At 35.4% G+C, this 19,323-nt stretch overlaps 1 protein-coding gene and 1 pseudogene across 33 annotated transcripts in view; one reads left to right on the forward strand and one right to left on the reverse strand.

Moving 5' to 3' along the window:
• Nucleotides 1–19,323, reverse strand: part of RIMS2 (regulating synaptic membrane exocytosis 2) — a 586,561-nt gene that overhangs the window by 472,895 nt on the left and 94,343 nt on the right. For 22 of the 33 annotated variants that reach the window (XM_070477276.1, XM_070477282.1, XM_070477256.1 and 19 more), the window contains exons 2-3: nucleotides 14,362–14,394; nucleotides 13,871–13,957 (exon numbers count right to left, since the gene is read on the reverse strand). The exons of the other annotated variants lie outside the window; for them this stretch is intronic. In XM_070477276.1, the coding sequence (XP_070333377.1) occupies nucleotides 13,871–13,957; nucleotides 14,362–14,394 (120 nt within the window). The remainder of the gene's footprint in view (nucleotides 1–13,870; nucleotides 13,958–14,361; nucleotides 14,395–19,323) is intronic. 33 annotated transcript variants of the gene reach the window in all.
• LOC139038535 (U2 spliceosomal RNA) lies at nucleotides 12,030–12,131 on the forward strand (annotated as a pseudogene).

A 19,323-nucleotide genomic window follows, 5' to 3' on the forward strand; every position in this document is an offset into this window, starting at 1 on the left:
ATAAAATGACTAAAAGTATAAAACTTGTAGATGAAAACATTGAAGAAAAGCACGGCCTTGGGTTCAACAAAGACTCCCAGGCTAGACAAGGTATAGGTTCTAGACCTTCAGCAGAATTTAAAAAGCATGAACCAGAAACCTGCCAAAGACAATATATAAATGAATGAATATAGCTATGCTCCAATAAAATATTATTTATGGATGCTGAATCTTGACTTTTATGTCATTTTTATAATCTCAAAATATTATTATTAAAAAACCATGTTTTTCAACATTTTTTACATGTAAAAGCCATTCACTGGTTATACAGAAACAAGCAGTGGGCCAGATGTGGCCCGCGGATCACAGATTGTCCAATTTTATATGATATGATTTAATTTATGTAACATTCTGAAAAAGACAAAATTATAAGGACAGAAATCAGACCAGTGGTTGCTAGGGAATGGAGTAGAGCACGGGACTGACTACAAATGGGCGCAAGGAACGTTTGGTGGTGAGGAAAATAGCCTATGTCTTGATTATGGTAGTAGATATTACTGTGTCTCTTTTCTAGAATTCACTGAAGTGTATGCCTCAAAGGAATGAATTTTACTGGTAATAAACATAACCTCAAATAAGTTTGACTTTTAAAAAGCAGTTAGTTTCAAAGTGCTAACCTATAATCAGTGTGTGTGCTCAGTAGCTCAGTCATGTCCGACTCTTTGCAACTGTCGCCTGCCAGGCTTCTCTGTCAATGGAATTTTCCAGGCAAGAATACAGTAGCAGGTTGCCATTTCCTACTCCAGGGTATCTTCCTGACCTAGGGATTGGACCCACATCTCTTGCACGTCTTGCACTGGCAGGTGGATTCTTTACCACTGCACAACATGGGAAGCCCCCAACCTAAAGTCAGGAGGTAAATTAAAAATACAGCCATGTAAGTCCTTTTATCTCTGCAACCACAAAAGCGTATTTCCATTTTCATGCCTAATATTAATAAACTCAAATAGCTATGCCACTTTTTTTTTTCCAATAACTTTAGGTAACATACTATTTTTCCCTGATGGTCTTTCACCAGGTTTAAGTGAATCTCTAGTAACACAAAATAAGTATCACTACAAGAGACCTAAGTTCATAAAACATGTACAAGAACAAACATGATTTTAAGTGGACCATGAATGAGCTCTGCATCAGAGCTTCTCCCACCATTTGGAAGAATCATCTTTCTATGTGTGAGGCGACTATACATGTCTACTGTATAGCTGTTTATACACTTATGATCTCTGACATGATCTTTCAATATTTGGCTGAACCTCTCTGGGAGAAAGAGAAAGAAGAAGAAAATTAGAGCAAATGCTTTGTTTTAGTTCTAGAGGCACTGGAGTACTAGGCAAGTTACCAAGTCAAGTTTCACTGGAACAAAAAGTAGAAACCTAGTGAAGCAAACTGTGCTACATAGGGCCTCGAGGGGAATAGAAATCCCAGTTTTCACACACAGGGAGAAGGCCAGTAACATAAGTAGAGAAATCAGGAATTATGTATCCCAAAGTGCTAGATTAGATCTATTGAAACAGCTCTTACAATAAGAACTATAAGAACTGAACTCAGTCCCTGAGACTGTAGCATTACTGGGGCTGTGGGATGGGATCAAATCTTTCCTGTTGTAGGGAGCAGAGAGAGAGAGAAGTCAAAAGTTCAGATAGGACTAATCTACAATAGTTTGAGGAGGTAAGAGAGGACTTCTAGAGAGGTGTTTTGTTGTTTTTTTTTTTGGTAGTCATACTTCCAGTCCTATAAAATGAGAAACTACCATATGTAGAAGCGATGGTGTGCAAGCAGATTCAAGAGCTCAATCATGTTCCTTGCCAAAGAGATCATTTTTCCCCTTCCCATTTACACATAGGCCAAATTCTATCTCTGCTTCCTCACCCCAGTCACTCTTCAACCAACCTAATCTGGTTTCCAGTCTACTTCTTAAACCTCACAAAGTTTACCAATGGCCTTCCTGTACCTAAAACTAATGGACAAATTTTTTAGTCTCCATCTTACTAGGTTCTCAACAGTACTTGAAATTATGTTCACTGCCCACTTGGCTTTCAATATATTTTTCTGATTTTTCTTCTTGTTTCTCTAGCCTTTCATGCTCTTTTTCCTTTGAAGGTCAAGACTCAGGCCTCTCTTCTCTTTTAATTCTGTGTCTTCTTAGGCAGTGTTACCCATGCCTGACTTCACTTTCCTCCTACATAAAAATGTAAATCCTCAGCTCAGACTTCTCTTCTGAGCTTCAATATTCAATTGCCTACTTCACATCTGTATTGGGAAGTCTCAACGCCACTTGAATTTCAGTGCCTATCAATGTGAATTCGTAATTTTCCTATTAAGTCAAATTCCCTTCCAGTATTTCCTATTTCAATAAACTGTGACACCATTTAATCATGCAGGCCTGAAATATAGAATTATCCTAGAAATACCCTTCTCCTTCAAATGCATAATTGATCTATCATGAAGTCCTTTCAATTTTACTTCTTAAATGTGTCCTAAATCCTTCCACTTGTCTCTATATCCATGGTCAATACCACAGGCCTTGTTATCATCAATGCCCACCTGGCCTCCTGGCTGGCTATTCACATTCATACTTCTCCCCTTCTGCATACTATAGAAAAAGTATCTTGTCATCTCACTGCTTAAAATACTCTAATGGCTTCTGATTGCTTTCAAGAAAACGAAAAAACTTCTTATCAAGTCTTACAAAGTCTTAATGTTCGCCCACACATTCACCTCTTCAACCTCATTTTTTGCATTATTTCTTTCCCTTCTTTCTGCTAAAGCTACTCATCCTTTAGACTCACTATGGTTGCATCTCATTAGAGGATGTATTTTATACATCCTCCTGCCTCCTCCCAGAATAGATTGCAACACATGCCTTTTTTTTCTTTCTCTCTTTTAAAAACCTTAGGTATCCAAAATAGAGTTGATCATGAGGTTGGCTTCGCTGATTCATGCTTGGCTCCCATTTTAATTAATTGTTTTCCCCTTCCCCAATGTGACTTCCCTTCCCTCAGGAACCAGTCTTTAAATTTTTCTAGTAAAATCTAAATAGACTATAGCCAATATGCCTGTGGCTTATTTTGTATCAGATACATAGGTATTATTATAAATATTCTACTATTATTCCTATTCTTCAGAGAGGCTATTTTTACTTAAAGTCACACTGCTAGTAAGTAAAGCCAGATCCAAATTCAGCTGTAAAATCAGAGTGCTAACCACTAGAAGCTCACACTTGAATGGAGATATAATTTTCCCTATTTACATTTTATTCATCCCTTTATTTTTTAAAAGTTTGCACTTTATTCTAAAAAAGAATAAACCTAATATGCATAACTGAATCACTGTGCTGTACTCCGGAAACAAACATGAATTCACAGTGCTCCCCACGGTTGCATTACTGTCTGAACTCCACCTCCTACCAGATCAGAGGTGACACTGACTCTCATAAGAGCATGAACTGGCACCCAAAAGTCAAGGTAGAAAATCATGAGTCAAGTGAAGTTGCTCAGCTGTGTCCGACTCTTTGAGACCCTGTGGACTGTAGCCTGCCAGGCTCCTCCATCCATGGGATTTTCCAGGCAAGAAGACTGGAGTGGGGTGCCATTTCCTTCTCCAGGGAGAATATCATGAGACTGCCACAAAATAGAAATAAAGTGCACAATAAATGTAATGTGCTTGAATCTCACAAAACCATCCCCCCACCTCCCAGTCCATGGAAAAATTGTCTTCCACAAAACCAGTCTCTAGTGCTGAAAAATGATGGGGAACGCTGGTCTGTAATATTTTGTCAGCCAAAAAATTCATTTGGGTTTTTCCATAACATCTCACAGATGAATAAACTTTTTGTCCAACCCAGTATTTCCAATAAGTTATAATATTTCTGTAATGACATATTTACAAACACATACATGTTTTTCTCTGAGACATATATGCAAGAATATAATAGATATACTCAAGTTCAGTAAATACTTCTAAACTTCCTTCTCAAATGGCTTAACTCAGCACAACTGCAAGCAGGGTATGACGGTTCCAGTTTTCTCTTATCCTTGCCAATATGTGATATTATTCAACTCACAAAATTTTACACCTTGGGTATACGAAATGTTTCGTTTTTTTTAGTTCATGTTTTTCTGACTCCTAATGAAGTTCAGCCAGTTGGACTGCCTCACCTATAAACTACCTACTCATGCCATCCTTTAGCAACACTCTACTGGATTTCCTGGGGGCCTTTTTTGTTTGTTTTGCTGATTTGTAGAAGAACTTTGTATAGCCTGTATGCTAATTCTTTATAAATTGAGCATAGCAAAAGTTCTAGTTTGACAAATAACTGCTAATTCTTTGTTAAGCAGAATTCTTTAATTTTGATGCATTCCAATACATCAGTTTCTCCCTGTATGGTTTGTGGTTTTGATGGCCAGCTATAAAAAAAATTCTTACTTACCCCTAAGTCAGTCACAAAAAAAATTCTATAATTTCTTTTAGGATCTTTATAATTTTGCCTCTCACATTTAGGCTTTTAATCGATCTAAAGTTTATTTTTATATGTAATATGATTCAAGAATTTAATTTCAATCTTTTTCACATAGTCTATTTTCCCGGTACCATTAAATAGCCTATCCTTTCTTCCACTGATTTGTAATAGCAGTCTATCATATACTTAGTTTCTACATGTGCAATGGTCTATTTATAGAGTCCATATTTTGTTTCATTGGTCTTTGGTTTGTTCCTACTCCAAAACAACATTGTTAGAATCCAAACTCCAAATATAATGAAAGGTATAAAAGATCTTAAGAATATAAACATATATTTAAGCTTATAAATATAGTGGTAAATATGTAATTTCCAGATGGTAGATATTGTAGGCCTTGTGGATCTGTCACAGTCACTCAACTTTGCCACAGAGATGTGAGAATAGTCACAGAAAAGCAAACAAATAAATGAGCATGACTGTGTTCCAATAAAAGTTTATTTACAGAAACAGGCAATGGGCAGGATTTGACCTACAGGTCATATTTTATAGATCCCTGATACAAAGAGTCAAAGATAATACTCATATTTAATTTAAAACTTTTCTTACAAACAAATATTTAAAAGATATATCAATTTAGAAATAGTATTTTCCACTCAACTCAAAAAGCTACTTCATCCAAATTTTTCATGTCTATTTTCTCCATCCTCACCAAAGCAACTCACTGAATTCAATGTTTTCAAAAGTAATTTCTTCATTTTGAGTTCTTTAAGAAACAGACATTATTCAATGTTAGTTCCCAGTAATCCTGCTGTTCCTGGTAATTTTATGCCCAGTCACATAGATTTTTGTTGATGTTGTTGTTTTCCCATTCATCTTTTGGGGGGGTTTTCATGATTTATGTAACACTGACATTCATCAGATGATGAGTTTTAAGTTGTGTTTTCTATAAGCTCATGGCATACAGTTATAGAATGTAATCATTAAATGCAGTCACACATATTACAGAGAGCTTTTCAAACAGCAGAGTGCAACCCAATACAAGGACATAAAATAAATTTAGCAAGCCAGGACTCACAGTTTAATGAACTAGATCGAAGCATTGGAAAGAGTGCACTATTTCTTATAAATCTTACTTCTATTACATATATATGTATGTAGGTATGTGTATACTGGGTTATAGCGCAAATATATTTTTTATGAATGGAAGCTTTTTTAAAAAAAGAAGTATGAAAGTCACTGCTTTACTAATCAGCTGAGAGAAAGGACTAATGTCCTTTTATAATAAAAGAATAAAAACATATGTCATACAGCTGGCCATCCCAGTCACATACCAAGTCTCTCCTCTGAATTTCTAAATAGCTGCCTAAGCGACTATTACAAATGTAATGTGTTTCTAAAATACAGATCTGATCATACCATCCTGTTCCTCTGCCTGGAATGTCTTTCTCTCTTTCTTGGCCAGATACAGAGGCACTGAAATTCAAACAGTAGGGCACAGAAAGAAACAGTACCTATAGTATCATCAAATAAATAAGGGAAACTAGAGACTATGTCCGCACATAGTACAGACATAGTAACTAGACTTAATGTTTGAAAACAGTTTTAAATAGCTAAAGGACTTCACTGTTCCAAATAACTGCAAAATTTTCCAAATAATATGAGAAATAATGGCATCAGAATGTATATCACAGCACTACTCATAGCTAAAAGTTGGAAATAACCCCAGTGCACAGAAAAAGTAAAACATAAATAAATTGCAGTATATTGAAATACTAGAGTGTCATACAGTCATGAGAATGAATGAAATACAACTAGATGCAATCATATGATTGGATCTTACAAACACATTAAACAAAATATTATAGACACAATATACCATATGATTCTATTTGTTTGAAGTCTAAATATAAATAGGCAAAATATTATGTGGTATTTAAAAAATTCAAGTTAAAAGTCACTCCCGGGGGTGGGAGAGAGCACTCCCTGGAAGAGAGCATGAGAAAGAGATCCTGGAAGTATGGTAATGTTCTGCTTCTTGCGTTCAGTGATGGTTTCCAGATATGTTCACTGTCTGGAAATTCAGTGAGCTGCATATTTTCAAACTGTGCACTTATCACTACATATACTATGTTTTAATAAAAACTTTACTTGGCAATAAGCACTTTGGTACTTTTATCAATTTTTCTAAATGTACTGTCTGAGCAAGTGATATATCATCATCATTTTTCTTTATTTACTGATCCCTTTTTCTTTTTTGTTTTTTTTTGAGCCAAAAGGAATTTAAGGCGGTTCTAACCTAAGGTACATGACAGACGTAGTCAATTTTAGACCACTCAGGTTGAAGAATACCTATGTTGGACCTGGAAACATATTTATGTGCAGAAACTGCTTTCACTATGTCACAAGTTCATGTCAACTGCTTTCACCAGTCAAGCACCAATAGCTTACAAGAAAACATCTTTGTCTATATCATCCTCAATCTTCAGAAAAATTAGAAAAATACTAGTGGAATTTTTTAAGTAAGTGAAAGTGAAGTCACTCAGTCATGTCCAACTCTTGAGGACCCCACGGACTGTAACCCACCAGGCTCCCCTGTCCATGAGATTCTCCAGGCAAGAGTACTGGAGTGGGTTGTCATTGCCCTCTCCAGGTTTTTAAGTAAAATTAACAATACTTTCAATGACCCTTCAATTTCCATTGTCATTAGCCTTCAAAATAATAAAAATCAATTTTGAGGCAGGTCCATCAGCTTTCTCTTATAACATAATAATAAGCTGCCCACACATTAAGAAATTTCACTTTTGACCCTAAAATCAGCCCTACTGCAAGTTAACATGATTAAGCAAAGGGATCAGGTTATACACTTAGTCTTATTAACAACAGGTATAAGCAAGATTTCCAAAACATCCTTCTAAGGGACACTCTATGACATGAAATCTACAGATTTCATCTTCTGAAGGGAAAGGAGAGAAAAACTACCTCAGGGTTATGATGGAAAATACTGTAATAAGTCACATTAACAATTAGCACTTCAGCAAAAGCCTCAAAAATGTTGATCCTTAGACTCAAGTTTCACAGCTAAAAAGACATAAACAATTTTGCATGAACTGCTGGAAATCTGCTCTGTCAAGAGACCTTAAATAAAAGAGCCTTAAGAATCTCCCAGAAATAAATAGACTTTGAGAGAGAAAGAGCTAACCAACTCTTGGATCAAGCAGATAACACACCAAAATAGACAGCTTCCATCCAAGAACAGAAGAATGATTTTCTAGTATCTCTGTTCCTCCTTTTAAAAATTACTTTGTTAACTGTTTGTCTTATTTATTATTGTTCCTTGGAATCTCTAATGTTCAAATAAGGGTGTCTCAGTAGGTTTTCATACACTTTCACTGTTAACCCATTTTTAATCTCCTTTCACTTCCACCTGCGTATGTGCAGCCTCAGTTGTGTCTGACTCTTTGCAACCCCAGGGACTGTAGCCCACCAGGCTCCTGCCACCTAGGAGAATGCAAAAATTCTCCATGTACTCCCACTGACAAAATTGTATAGGTACTCCTTCAAACACTATATACCATTAATTTCCTTCCTGTGAGAGAATACTTCTGTATTTGAATTTTCTTCACGTTATTAACCTTAACTTTCAGTACTGTACAAATTAGACCTTGATCTCAAATCATTACAGCAGTTTCAGATAAACCAAGAGTACTAAGAGTGGGGACTGGAGTTATCTTTGCTACAGTAGCATTCTTTTGGCAAGTTTTTCTCTTTTGGCATCCAGAAATTTCCACCTCATTGCAATAAATGAGAATCAAACAAAAACTAACTGCAGTTGATATTACTGTGTGGGTTCAGTCACTTCAATTGTGGCTGACTCTTTTGCAACCACATGGACTATAGACCCCAGGCTCCTCTGTCCATGGGGTTCTCCAGGCAGGAATACTGGAGTGGGTTGCCAATCCCTCCTCCAGGGGATCTTCCTGACCCAGGGATCAAACCTGTGTCTCCCGTGTCTCCTGCATTGCAGGTGGATTCTTTACCCACTTAGCCACCTGGGAAGCAGTCGACGCTACTAGTGCTCACTATATAGAGAGTTGCCTCTCTTCATGAGGACATGGACCTTCTAGATTTCCTTTCAGTTAGTTAAGAGCCTTGTGACCAGCTTTGGGCAAGGAACTGTGAGTAAAGGTAACCTACCTCACTTCCTGTCTTACATAATGAAGAATGAATGTGAGTTCTCCCATTTCTCTCTCTTCGCTCAGATACAGCAATCTTAATAGCTATGTGTTCTAATTGGCTTGCCAACAAGACAGAAGCAGCCTGGATTGCTAAACTGCCACATGGAAGAGAATTCTAGAATCCCGTAAGTAAGTCTTAAATCTTTTCATGGGCTGGTGCCCCTGGGCTATGATTGTCACAAATACTTCTCAGCTTTCTTCTCCCCTTTTGGAGAAACAGGAAGTTTAGAGAGGACTGTAATTAGGTATTTCTCCACTCTCATGTTAGTTGGGCTCTGGTTAAGTAGTTTCCTTTCAGAATGAAAATCTCTAGGAATATGTCAAAAATGGTCACTTATCCCATCCACTGCTGGAAGTATGAGAGAATTTTTCACTGAGCTTGAGAATTTGGTAGAGTTCATGGAGGGCTCCCCTGGTGGTCAGCTGGTAAAGAATCCGCCTGCAATGCAGGAGAGCTGGGTTCGATCCCTGGGTTGGGAAGATCCCCTGGAGAAGGAACAGCTACCCACTCCAGTATTCGGGCCTGGAAAATCCCACGGACTATATAGTCCATGGAATCACAAAGAGTGGGACACAACTGAGCAACTTTCACTTTCTTGGGCTTCCCTGGTAGCTCAGCTGGTGAAGAATCCGCCTGCAATGCAGGAGACCCAAGTTCGATTCCTGGAAAGGGAAGATCCACTGGAGAAGGGATAGGCTACCCACTCCAGTATTCTTGGGCTTCCCTGGTGGCTCAGCTGGTAAAGAATCCGCCTGCAATGCGGGAGACCTGGGTTCGATCCCTGGGTTGGGAAAATCCCCTGAAGAAGAAATGGCTACCCACTCAAGTATTCTGGCCTGGAGAATTCCATGGACTGTATAGTCCACGGACTCGCAAAGAGTCAGACACAACTGAGTGACTTTCACTTTTACTTTCATGGAAGTAAAACTCATAAAACTAGGGTGGGGGCTCCCCAAAGGCTGGACTTCCAGGAATTTTTAACTCCTAAGTTAGTCTACACTCAGCTTTCCGTATTTCAACAATTTCCTACCAGTTCTTGGACCCAGTGGGTTCTACTCCTAGAAATTCTATTTACCTCTCCTTTCAGTTGTCAGGGCACTGATTTGTCCCGTGACCTCACTTTTCTGGTGGATCAAAGAAGAGTTGGTTTTCAGTTTGTTCAGTTTATCCAGCTCTTTTCATGTAAGGATAGGAGTGACAGCTTCCAAATTCTTTGTATATCAAGGAAGAAACCGGAAGTCTCCACAATATTGTTTTTAATTACTTATCAAGATGTTTGAATGTCAAACCTTTGAGAGCAGGAACCATAGTCCTTCTATCCCTGGATTCCTAGTAACCTGATTTTCTGGGCTCAGATTTGGACATTCTTATCTGCTCTTCATCACACATTCTCTCCCTGGGTCAGCTTATCTACTCTCCTAGCTTTATACACCATACTGACAACTCCGAAAGTTTTACCTCCAGCTAATCCATATCCTTCCTTCAAAGTTGGTTGACTTATTAGCATCTTAGACTTTTAAAATTTAAAACTTCAGTTTTAATTTCTACTTCTAACCTGTTTATCCTTTCTGCTTTTTGATCATAGTAAATGATATCACCACCCAATAAATTCTTCCAGTCAGAAATCTGGCAGTCCTCTTTGGTTCTTTCATCTTCCTTACTAACTTCCTCTAAATATACTCCACTAACAAATTACATCATTTCAACCCCCAAATATATCCCCAATCCACTTCCCTCCATCTTCAGTGTAATCAACCTGGTCCAAGCCATCATAATCTCTAGCCAAGTCCTTCACAAAAGACTCCTTGCTACTCTCTCAACCTCCATCCTCATGCACGCTATCCATAGAACAGCCAGATTGATTTTTATACATAAATCATATCACTCTCATGTTTAAAATTTTTCAGCATGTTCCCTTTATACTGAGATTCATATCTAAACTCCTCCCTCTCCAGAGAAACACTGCCCTGTCTGAGTTCTACACCTGGTCTCGCACTCCCTATTGTCCACTATATTCCAGCCACACTAGTCTTCTTTGTCTCTCAAATCCTTCTCTACTTAAAAACTTTCACCTGTGATGTTCCCTAAGCTTAAAAAATTCTTCCCCTTACCATTTTTTTTCTATCAAAATACCTCATTATCAAAGAGAATCGATTACTATATTAAGTGGCCATCTCATTCTGATTCACATTTTAGGTTTTCCTGCTATTTTAAAAATACATTTATTATTTAACATGTCACAACCTGAATAAAACATGAACGTGCAAAATCAAACCAATCCAATTGGTTAGCTTAATTAATTTGTATTTAATTAATTTGTATTTTTGGTACTAAGTTCATATTGGGAGCACCATGTTAAAATAACAGTTGCATTAAAAATCATTTATATTTTTCCAAGTATACCCTTTTTAATTATCCAAAGACTTGTTTTACACTCTACATATAATGTATATTACATTGCCTTACAGGCAATAACATTTTGATATTAAAACAAAAAAGTAGTGAAAGAAAGAAAAGAATTTAAAATTATTTAATTTGTATATTAGGCAATTTCTGCAAAGGCTGAATGAACTGACAACTGAAAATCAGCCCAATCCATTTTCTATACTTCAATATTCATGGAAAGTCAAAGCTGGATACGTTATTCTACTTACACCTACATTTTCACATGAAATACCCAAATCAATATTACATTACATTCAAAATCCAAAATTACATTCCTGTTACATTTTTTAAAAACACTTATAAAATAAACAAACTTCAAAATTACAGACTTCAAAGAACCTACATCATTAAACTTTTAAATAATCACAACATGGGATTTATAGAAATTCATTAAAATGAAATTACCATTCAGGAAATTTTCAATACTGAGAGAATACTTACTCTACTGTGAAAATTTTTATACAAAATATGAAAAGCATAAGTTGTACTTTCTGACATTTACAAATTAAAATAAATACCTAGAATACAACACTCCAAAATAATTCAATAGATAAGTGAACAAGAAGATTGGATGTTATCCCATTCAAATAGTAGTCAAAAAGAGAAACCTTCAGATGATTCAGAAATAAGAAATCCTAGACTCTGATTGAAAAGAAGATGAATTAAAGAAGATTGAGAAGAAACCCTCATCTGTAGATCAGAAAGATAAAAGGAAAGCTACTAAAAAATTATGTATCAGAAATCTTTAACACAATAAGACTGCAAGATGAAGAAAGTAACTATTAAGAGAACCTATTAGTTCTGATTTTTTTAAACTGTATAGGTCACAGAATAAGAAGAATGAATTATTATCGCTTCTCGGCCTTTTGGCTAAGATCAAGTGTAGAAGAATGAATTAGTTGTCCAAGAAACTTTAATGGAAATTATATTTATTAATATAGAATTAATTTTTAAAACATCACAAAGTACTAGTCTCTTCTACAATATTCACAGCCAAAAATTAAAGCTAATTGTATTATTTTTATTTTGAAATAAAGCTATTTCATTTCAAATATGCCTTGATCTTTGCTTATGCCAATCAAATGTCATTTGTTTCAGTAATTAGAAATCACTTTTTAAGGTTACTAACAAAATATCTATTTAATTTAATATCTACTGTAATCTACTAAATAATTAATTTAATCTTGATTATTTTCTAAAACATACAAAGAAGACACATAACTGACATCATTTTAAACTGAGACAAAGTTGCATCTAATTATATTTTGTTTTGGTTTTTCTATATTACCACATTTCAGTGTCTTAAAGAAAAATCAGCCAAACAATAGTATTTTGTATAATTTTAACACAATTTTTGCTGATTAGAGAAATTATTTTTATTCCTTGGAACACATTATTTTTATATTGTAAGAGGATAAAATATATAAAATGAGTTGTGAAGACACATTTATTGAGTTCTTACTGTGGATCAGGCATTCTGCTAGACGTCAAAGATAAAATGTAGACAAGACAAACATAGGTCTTGATTTCAACTGGCTTAAACATAGCAACAACTACGTTATCAACTATTAGGAGGAGCATATCACAATACAGTTTTCTACTTCAATTGAAACTGAAACTCTGACAAAATTTAAAATAAAATGCATACAAGATAACATAAAATGGATGAAGGAATACCCTCAACAACAGCAAAACAAAAAGACATTACCTTCTAGTTTCGATTAAAGGCAAAAATATTAATGTTTTTCTGAATGTTTCATCTTAAGGTTTCTGGTAGTTCTCTCATAGAGCTCATGTCACTTTTCAATCTGCCCAATCCTACAACCAAACCATCTTCTGCACAGACATTAATTCCTACTTTTAGAAAGCACAGAGGCTGACTGGTAACAGCATTTCTGAGTAAGATGGCAATTATCATGGGGAGAGAGGAACTTATATCTATGCAATCTTTCTCACATTCTCCGAGTAACTTCCACTTTACAACATAAATAATATTTCTTGCACAAAGTTAAAAAGATACAAGTATCTACAACTTTTTAAAGAATATATTTAAACCTAGAAATAACTGAAATAAATGGAATTGACATAGTTTAATGTTTCAGACCAATGTGAGAATAAATTGCTACATTTCCCAAATTATGTTTCATAATCTAATGAAATGTTCAGTGAAAACAGGATTTAGTAGTCACATAAATTTAGTTAAGATTATATGTTCTAACTAACACCTTTGGAGCATATTTAGATACTCAGAATTACAATAAAAAAATTCCCCTAGCCTTTAAAAAAAAAAAACAAACCTGTATAAACTTGAACAAAGATTGAATCGGCGGTGGGGGCATGGGGGTGGCGGTAAATACATCTTATGTCTTCAGGAACTATCTTTGAAAGAAACATGTTTTGGAATATATTGCATTATTGGAGATAATATTTTACTGGATAAATACAGATAATGTAATTTATATTAAAGCTGAGGAGATAATCACTTTATTCTTACTACCCTATAAATTATCCTTGTTTTCTTTTAATATTTCCATGGGATATGAAGTATAAAAGGTGAAAAATATCATATTCATAATCTAACAATGTTCATTTTTGAGGAATGCTATTTCGAGGGCTGTATTTTAATACCTACTCTTCAGTATGTTATGCTATCAGAGATAATATTTAGTCTGTACAGATCAGCTTACTTACGTCTGGGGCTCCTTTTCATTTTGTTGTTTTTGCTGGGGCTGAAGAACGTTATTTACCAGTTCAGTGATCCCACTAAAGGGAAACCACCTGTTTAAATAAGCAAATAATGTGACTGAACAACCAAATGAATAAAACAACTGTAGGTCAAATGTTTTCTTATCCATACTAATAAAAATACACAGGCACAGAAGCTACAGCCAATGGAAATATGAGCTTCAATTATCATCCAGGCAGTCAGAATATAGGGAAATTAAGTTTGAACACTTAACCAGTCCACAAGCAGGCAGCAAAAAACTACATCTAGTCAGTGTATGGATGAAGTAAGAAGCTGCGGGCAGCTCTCTTACAAGCCAGAGAGTCAGAAAGCAGAAGACACACTAGCTGCAGCCTATCCAGTATTAGTGTGAGCTAATACCATCCAAGGTGCAGAAAGCAGAATGTGGCAAAGGTACAGAAGTCAAGCCTATTGAACTCTTAATACGTTTACTTACTGTGTCGTCTGTGGTTTGTGTTCTTCTTTGACCCTAAAAAGATAAGTTTGCACAACTGAGTGCACTGTACTAGGAAGAAATTTCTATCTACAGATCTGGGGTCATATAAAACTGAAAAACGGGGTCTGTTACATATAAAAGCTTAATGCTTTGCCATATATTTGAATTATACATCTGAATTAGTATGACACAAAAAGGAAAAGTTGAATCATTTGTTTTATTAGAGGGCTAATATTAAAATTCTTCTGCTGTCTTAATGATTCCATGATTTGTCCTCAAGTTTTCTGCATACTTGTATTAATAGTGAAACTGAAGCATTTAAAATAAAGTATTATATTAAATACAGTTACATTTGGTCTACTGAAGATGAACAGATTTCCTCTTTATTTTAAAATTTCTTCCTTAATATAATTGAAGGTATAAATATTTTAAGTAAAATTTAAATTTTTATAAATGTATTTTAAAAGCCTTCCAAATGGATTTATTTACTTCACAAAGGAGCAGATAAAGAAGTTGGGGAGTTATGCATCCAATATACCTAAAAATAGCTACTAAGATAATTATGTGTATTAAATTTAAAATATTCATAAGCTAAAGTAAATTATTCATAAAACTATAAAAGACTAAAAATGCATTTACCCTATAATCAACTCAGTGCTTCATTGTTTAGCTGGACATTTAAAAGTAGAGAAAGCTAAAACACAAGGACAGAGATGCCTCTGAAATGTGGTTTCCACACTTTGCCTGGGACTGGTCCTAAGAGGGAAACCTATGATAAGTAATCAATCGATTAGTTTGTACTATCCCAAAGAAAGACTAAGAATTGGTAACTAAAATGGATCCCTAGAATCTAGGACTTTCATTAGGAAACTATATTAACACTGTAAATTAAATTCTTTTAAAATTAAATTGATTTTTTCCAGTGTGTTTTTATTTTAAATGATCTAATGATTTAATGAAAGGGTATACCCTTATACATTTTTGAGCATCAATGAATATAATTGGTATTTATATATCTCTATATTAACTAAAAAGAATTTCTTCTGTTCTGTACAACAGTTTTAGCATAGAGCTAAGGCGACATCATTTAGTATTTAAATAGAGATATAATGGAATACTAACAAGGGATTATATTTAGCACCAAATATATAAGCAAATAAATACAAGCAAACTATAGTGACAATGGATTCTACCTAGAAAACTTATCATTGTATTTCTTTGAGAATAAGACATAAAAATCTCTTAATGTTTTAGAACAAAATAGGTCCTATATAAGAAAATTTACCAAACCAGCTTATCAAAATGGGGAAACAATTCAAGATTAACCTTCACCAAATAATATGTATGTTAAAAACAAAAACATTAAATTCATGAAAGAGGAGAAGATATCTGAAGACATCCTAGGTGATTCTCTACAAGAAATCATATTTGCTCTTAATTAGTGATAAAGTTTTTATCATAAACAAATTTATATTAATTATAAATCAGTTTCTAATTTTAAAACATAAGTTGAAATAATTAACAGACATAAAATGTAAATTACCAATTCAGAAATTGTTTATGGGCTTTGTAAAATACAAGTGAAATATACAAACATTTGCATTAGCTTCCCAAATAAAATATGTATCACAAGCATAGCAGTATAAATATTTATCATCTTTAAATACAATCAAGAGTAAAAATTACCCTTCTTTTGTCCAATATTTTAGACGAAATCAAACCTCAAGAGTATCTATCTGACCATACTTAAAATTCATTCTGAGATAATAGTTTAAGAACTGGTAATATGGAAAAGTAATTATATATGTTTTGGACAGTACCTTAACATTATTAACAATAAACTCCTACATTCCTGCATTCCAAAAAGTATATGAGGGGCTTCCAGCTTCCAATAAAACAGATAAAGGGCTTGGAAATCATCACTCTCATCCTTACAAGTAAAAATGCAGAACAGACTGAAAATCAACACCTCTTCTTAGTCATCAAAGAATTCAGGTCATAGAGTGAGCAAACTGAAAACTAGAGACACAGACAAATGGATCCAGTCTATCACAGTTTACCAATAGCACAGCCCAGGAGCAGAAGACACACATGGGGCCAGTGTCTGTGGGAAGACTTTTAGAGACTCTCTTTGGACTGGACTGAAAGTTTAAAATTCCAAGGAGTCCCAGCTTTAGGCATACCACCACACTTCCACAAAGCCCTACCAGCTGCTCGCTGTGAAGATCAGAGAAAAACTTCCTCCAGCATCCAGCAGCAGGAAGGGGGGAACAAATTTAAATACTCCCAGAGCTGTCTACTCTCTTTAACAATCCGAATCTCACGGAAAAAAATTTTAAGAGACGCTAAACAATTGAGCATCTACTTCTGCTTCACTGACTACGCTAAAGCCTTTGACTGTGTGGATCACGAAGAGGTGGACACGACTTAGTGACTAAACAACAACTGGGGCTACTGAATGGCTTCCCGGAGCAACACCTCACCAGCAAGTCATTAGAATTCCTGAACAATAATGGGATTACAACTAAAAGAACTGCAAGCTGTAGACACTAGTAAGTCTCTAAGGAAACACAAAACAGGAAGGAAGACAAAAATACAGACAGTAGAAGAGTGTAGAAAGCAACAGAGACCCGCCCCCCACCCCGAGCCTAGGCAATCTCCCTGATGTAACTATTTTGTAAATCTGGAGTCTATGAGGGTTTTTAACTTCAGAAGAATCCTAGAACTACACATTGCTGCTAATTTCAGTCAATTTGAATTCTTAGCATAATAGCAGCTACCCATTCCATACCACCCTGCTCCGTGTAAGGTAGCTGTTTACCTGTTCTGGAGCAACCTGCCCTCAGTTTGGAGGGCCAGGGTGAGTAAAATTGACCCTGTCCCCCAAATATAAGATTTATGTTCTGATCACTGGTTATTACTTCTCATCTCATAGGTGCATATAATGAGGTAAATTGTTTTAATCCCCTCATTGTTGCAAATCCCTTCTCCTTTGGTGAAGGTGACTTCCAGGATATATTTAAAGGACCAGTGCATTTCCCCCACAACTTTCATTTTTCAATTCCTCCCTGCTTTGGGAGCCAGACTTTAAAGACTGAAACTTAAAGTAACTGCATACATGAGAAAAAAAGAGAAAGTCACTACACTTGCCCAGTGAAAGGGGCAAATTCAGAAAAGACTGAGAAGATCCCAAGTTTATAACACAGCCTGATCCTCAGAAAGACACAGCCTACAACAAAAAAGAATAAAATTAAATAAAAACAATCACAGAAAGTAACAAAAATTAGTGAAGGGGGAAATATGATTTCCAGACTTACCACATATTTATATTAATATGACCAGTTTCCTGACTGAGAGCAGGCTGCCCCAATACATGCACAATTGCATATAGATTATTTTGAATTAAAGTTACTTGACAAACAATGAGAAAAAAAATGATACTTACAGGAAAATAATACTCTGATCCTTCTCTTTCCCCCAAAAGTAAGAAAGAAATCTCCAGTATGAAGGTATTCTCCCATACCCAAAGTACAGAAAGCATCCTCATCAACAGAATAAGGAAATTCAAGACTAAAGAAAGCTGTATAAAAAATTTGTGTGACTTCTTCATTGGTCTGCTACTACAAGTAAAGCCCTTTTGTTAACTTGTCAAAAATAACTGTTTCTTTGTGTAAAATTAACAGATAAACAGCCTGACTTGGTCACTTCAAGGGTTTCATTTCTATGAGACCTCTGTGCAAAGAAATTAATTTTTTTTCTCCTGTCAATCTGCCTTGTATCAATTTTTAGACCAGACAAATATCCCCCTTCCCAAAAAAAGTACAAAAAGTGACCTGAAAAATTCACTAGAAGAATGCAAAGGCAGATTTCAGGAGGGAAAAAAAATAATCAGCAAACTTGAAGATGTAACAATAAAATGCACTGAATCTGAGAACAGAAAGAAAACAGATTGAAGAAAAGAGTCTAAGGGAACTACGGGACACCATTAAGTAGATCAACACACGTTTGTTGTGTGAGTTCCAGAAGAGAGAAAGAATACTTGCTGAAATAACGGCTAAAAGTTTCCCATATTTGATAAAATACATTAATATAAACATTCAAGAAGATCAACAAATTCCATATAAGATGAAATCAAAGAGACCCACACCAAAACAAAATAAATCAACTAAACCAAACAAACATATATAGACAATTACACCCAACAAGAAAATCAAACATTCTTCTCCAGTGGAAATGGGGCCTTTTCCAGGAAAAACCATGTTAGGCCACTAATTAAGTCTCAGTAGACTTTAAAATAGAGAAATCATATAAAGTGTCTTCTAAAACACAAGAAATATCCTCATATATGCAGATGACACCATCCTTATGGCAGAAAGTGAAGAAGAACTAAAGAGCCTCTTGATGAAAGTGAAAGAGGAGAATGAAAAGGCTGGCTTAAAACTCAACATTCAAAAAAACAAGATCATGGTGTCCGGTCCCATCACTTCATGGCAAATAGATGGGGAAACAATGGAAACAGTAAGAGACTTTATTTTATTGGACTCCAAAATCACTGCAGATGGTGATTGCAACCACGAAATTAAAAGACATTGCTCCTTGGAAGAAAAGTTATAATCAACCTAGACAGCATATTAAAAAAGAGACATTACTTTGACAACAAAGGTCCACCTAGTCAAAGATATGATTTTTCCAGTAATCATGTATGGATGTGAGAGTTGGGCTATAAAGAAAGCTGAGCACTGAAGAATTGATGCTTTTGAACTGCGGTGTTGGAGAAGACTCCTGAGAGTCCCTTGGACTGCAAGGAGATCCAACCAGTCCATCCTAAAGGAGATCAGTCCTGAATGTTCATTGGAAGGACTGATGCTGAAGCTGAAACTCCAATACTTTGGCCACCTGATGCAAAGAACTCACTCACTGGAAAAGACCCTGACGCTGGGAAAGATTGAAGGCAGGAGGAGA

Source organism: Odocoileus virginianus, chromosome 15 (assembly GCF_023699985.2).
Source record: "Odocoileus virginianus isolate 20LAN1187 ecotype Illinois chromosome 15, Ovbor_1.2, whole genome shotgun sequence".
In the NCBI taxonomy this organism is placed as follows: domain Eukaryota; kingdom Metazoa; phylum Chordata; class Mammalia; order Artiodactyla; family Cervidae; genus Odocoileus; species Odocoileus virginianus.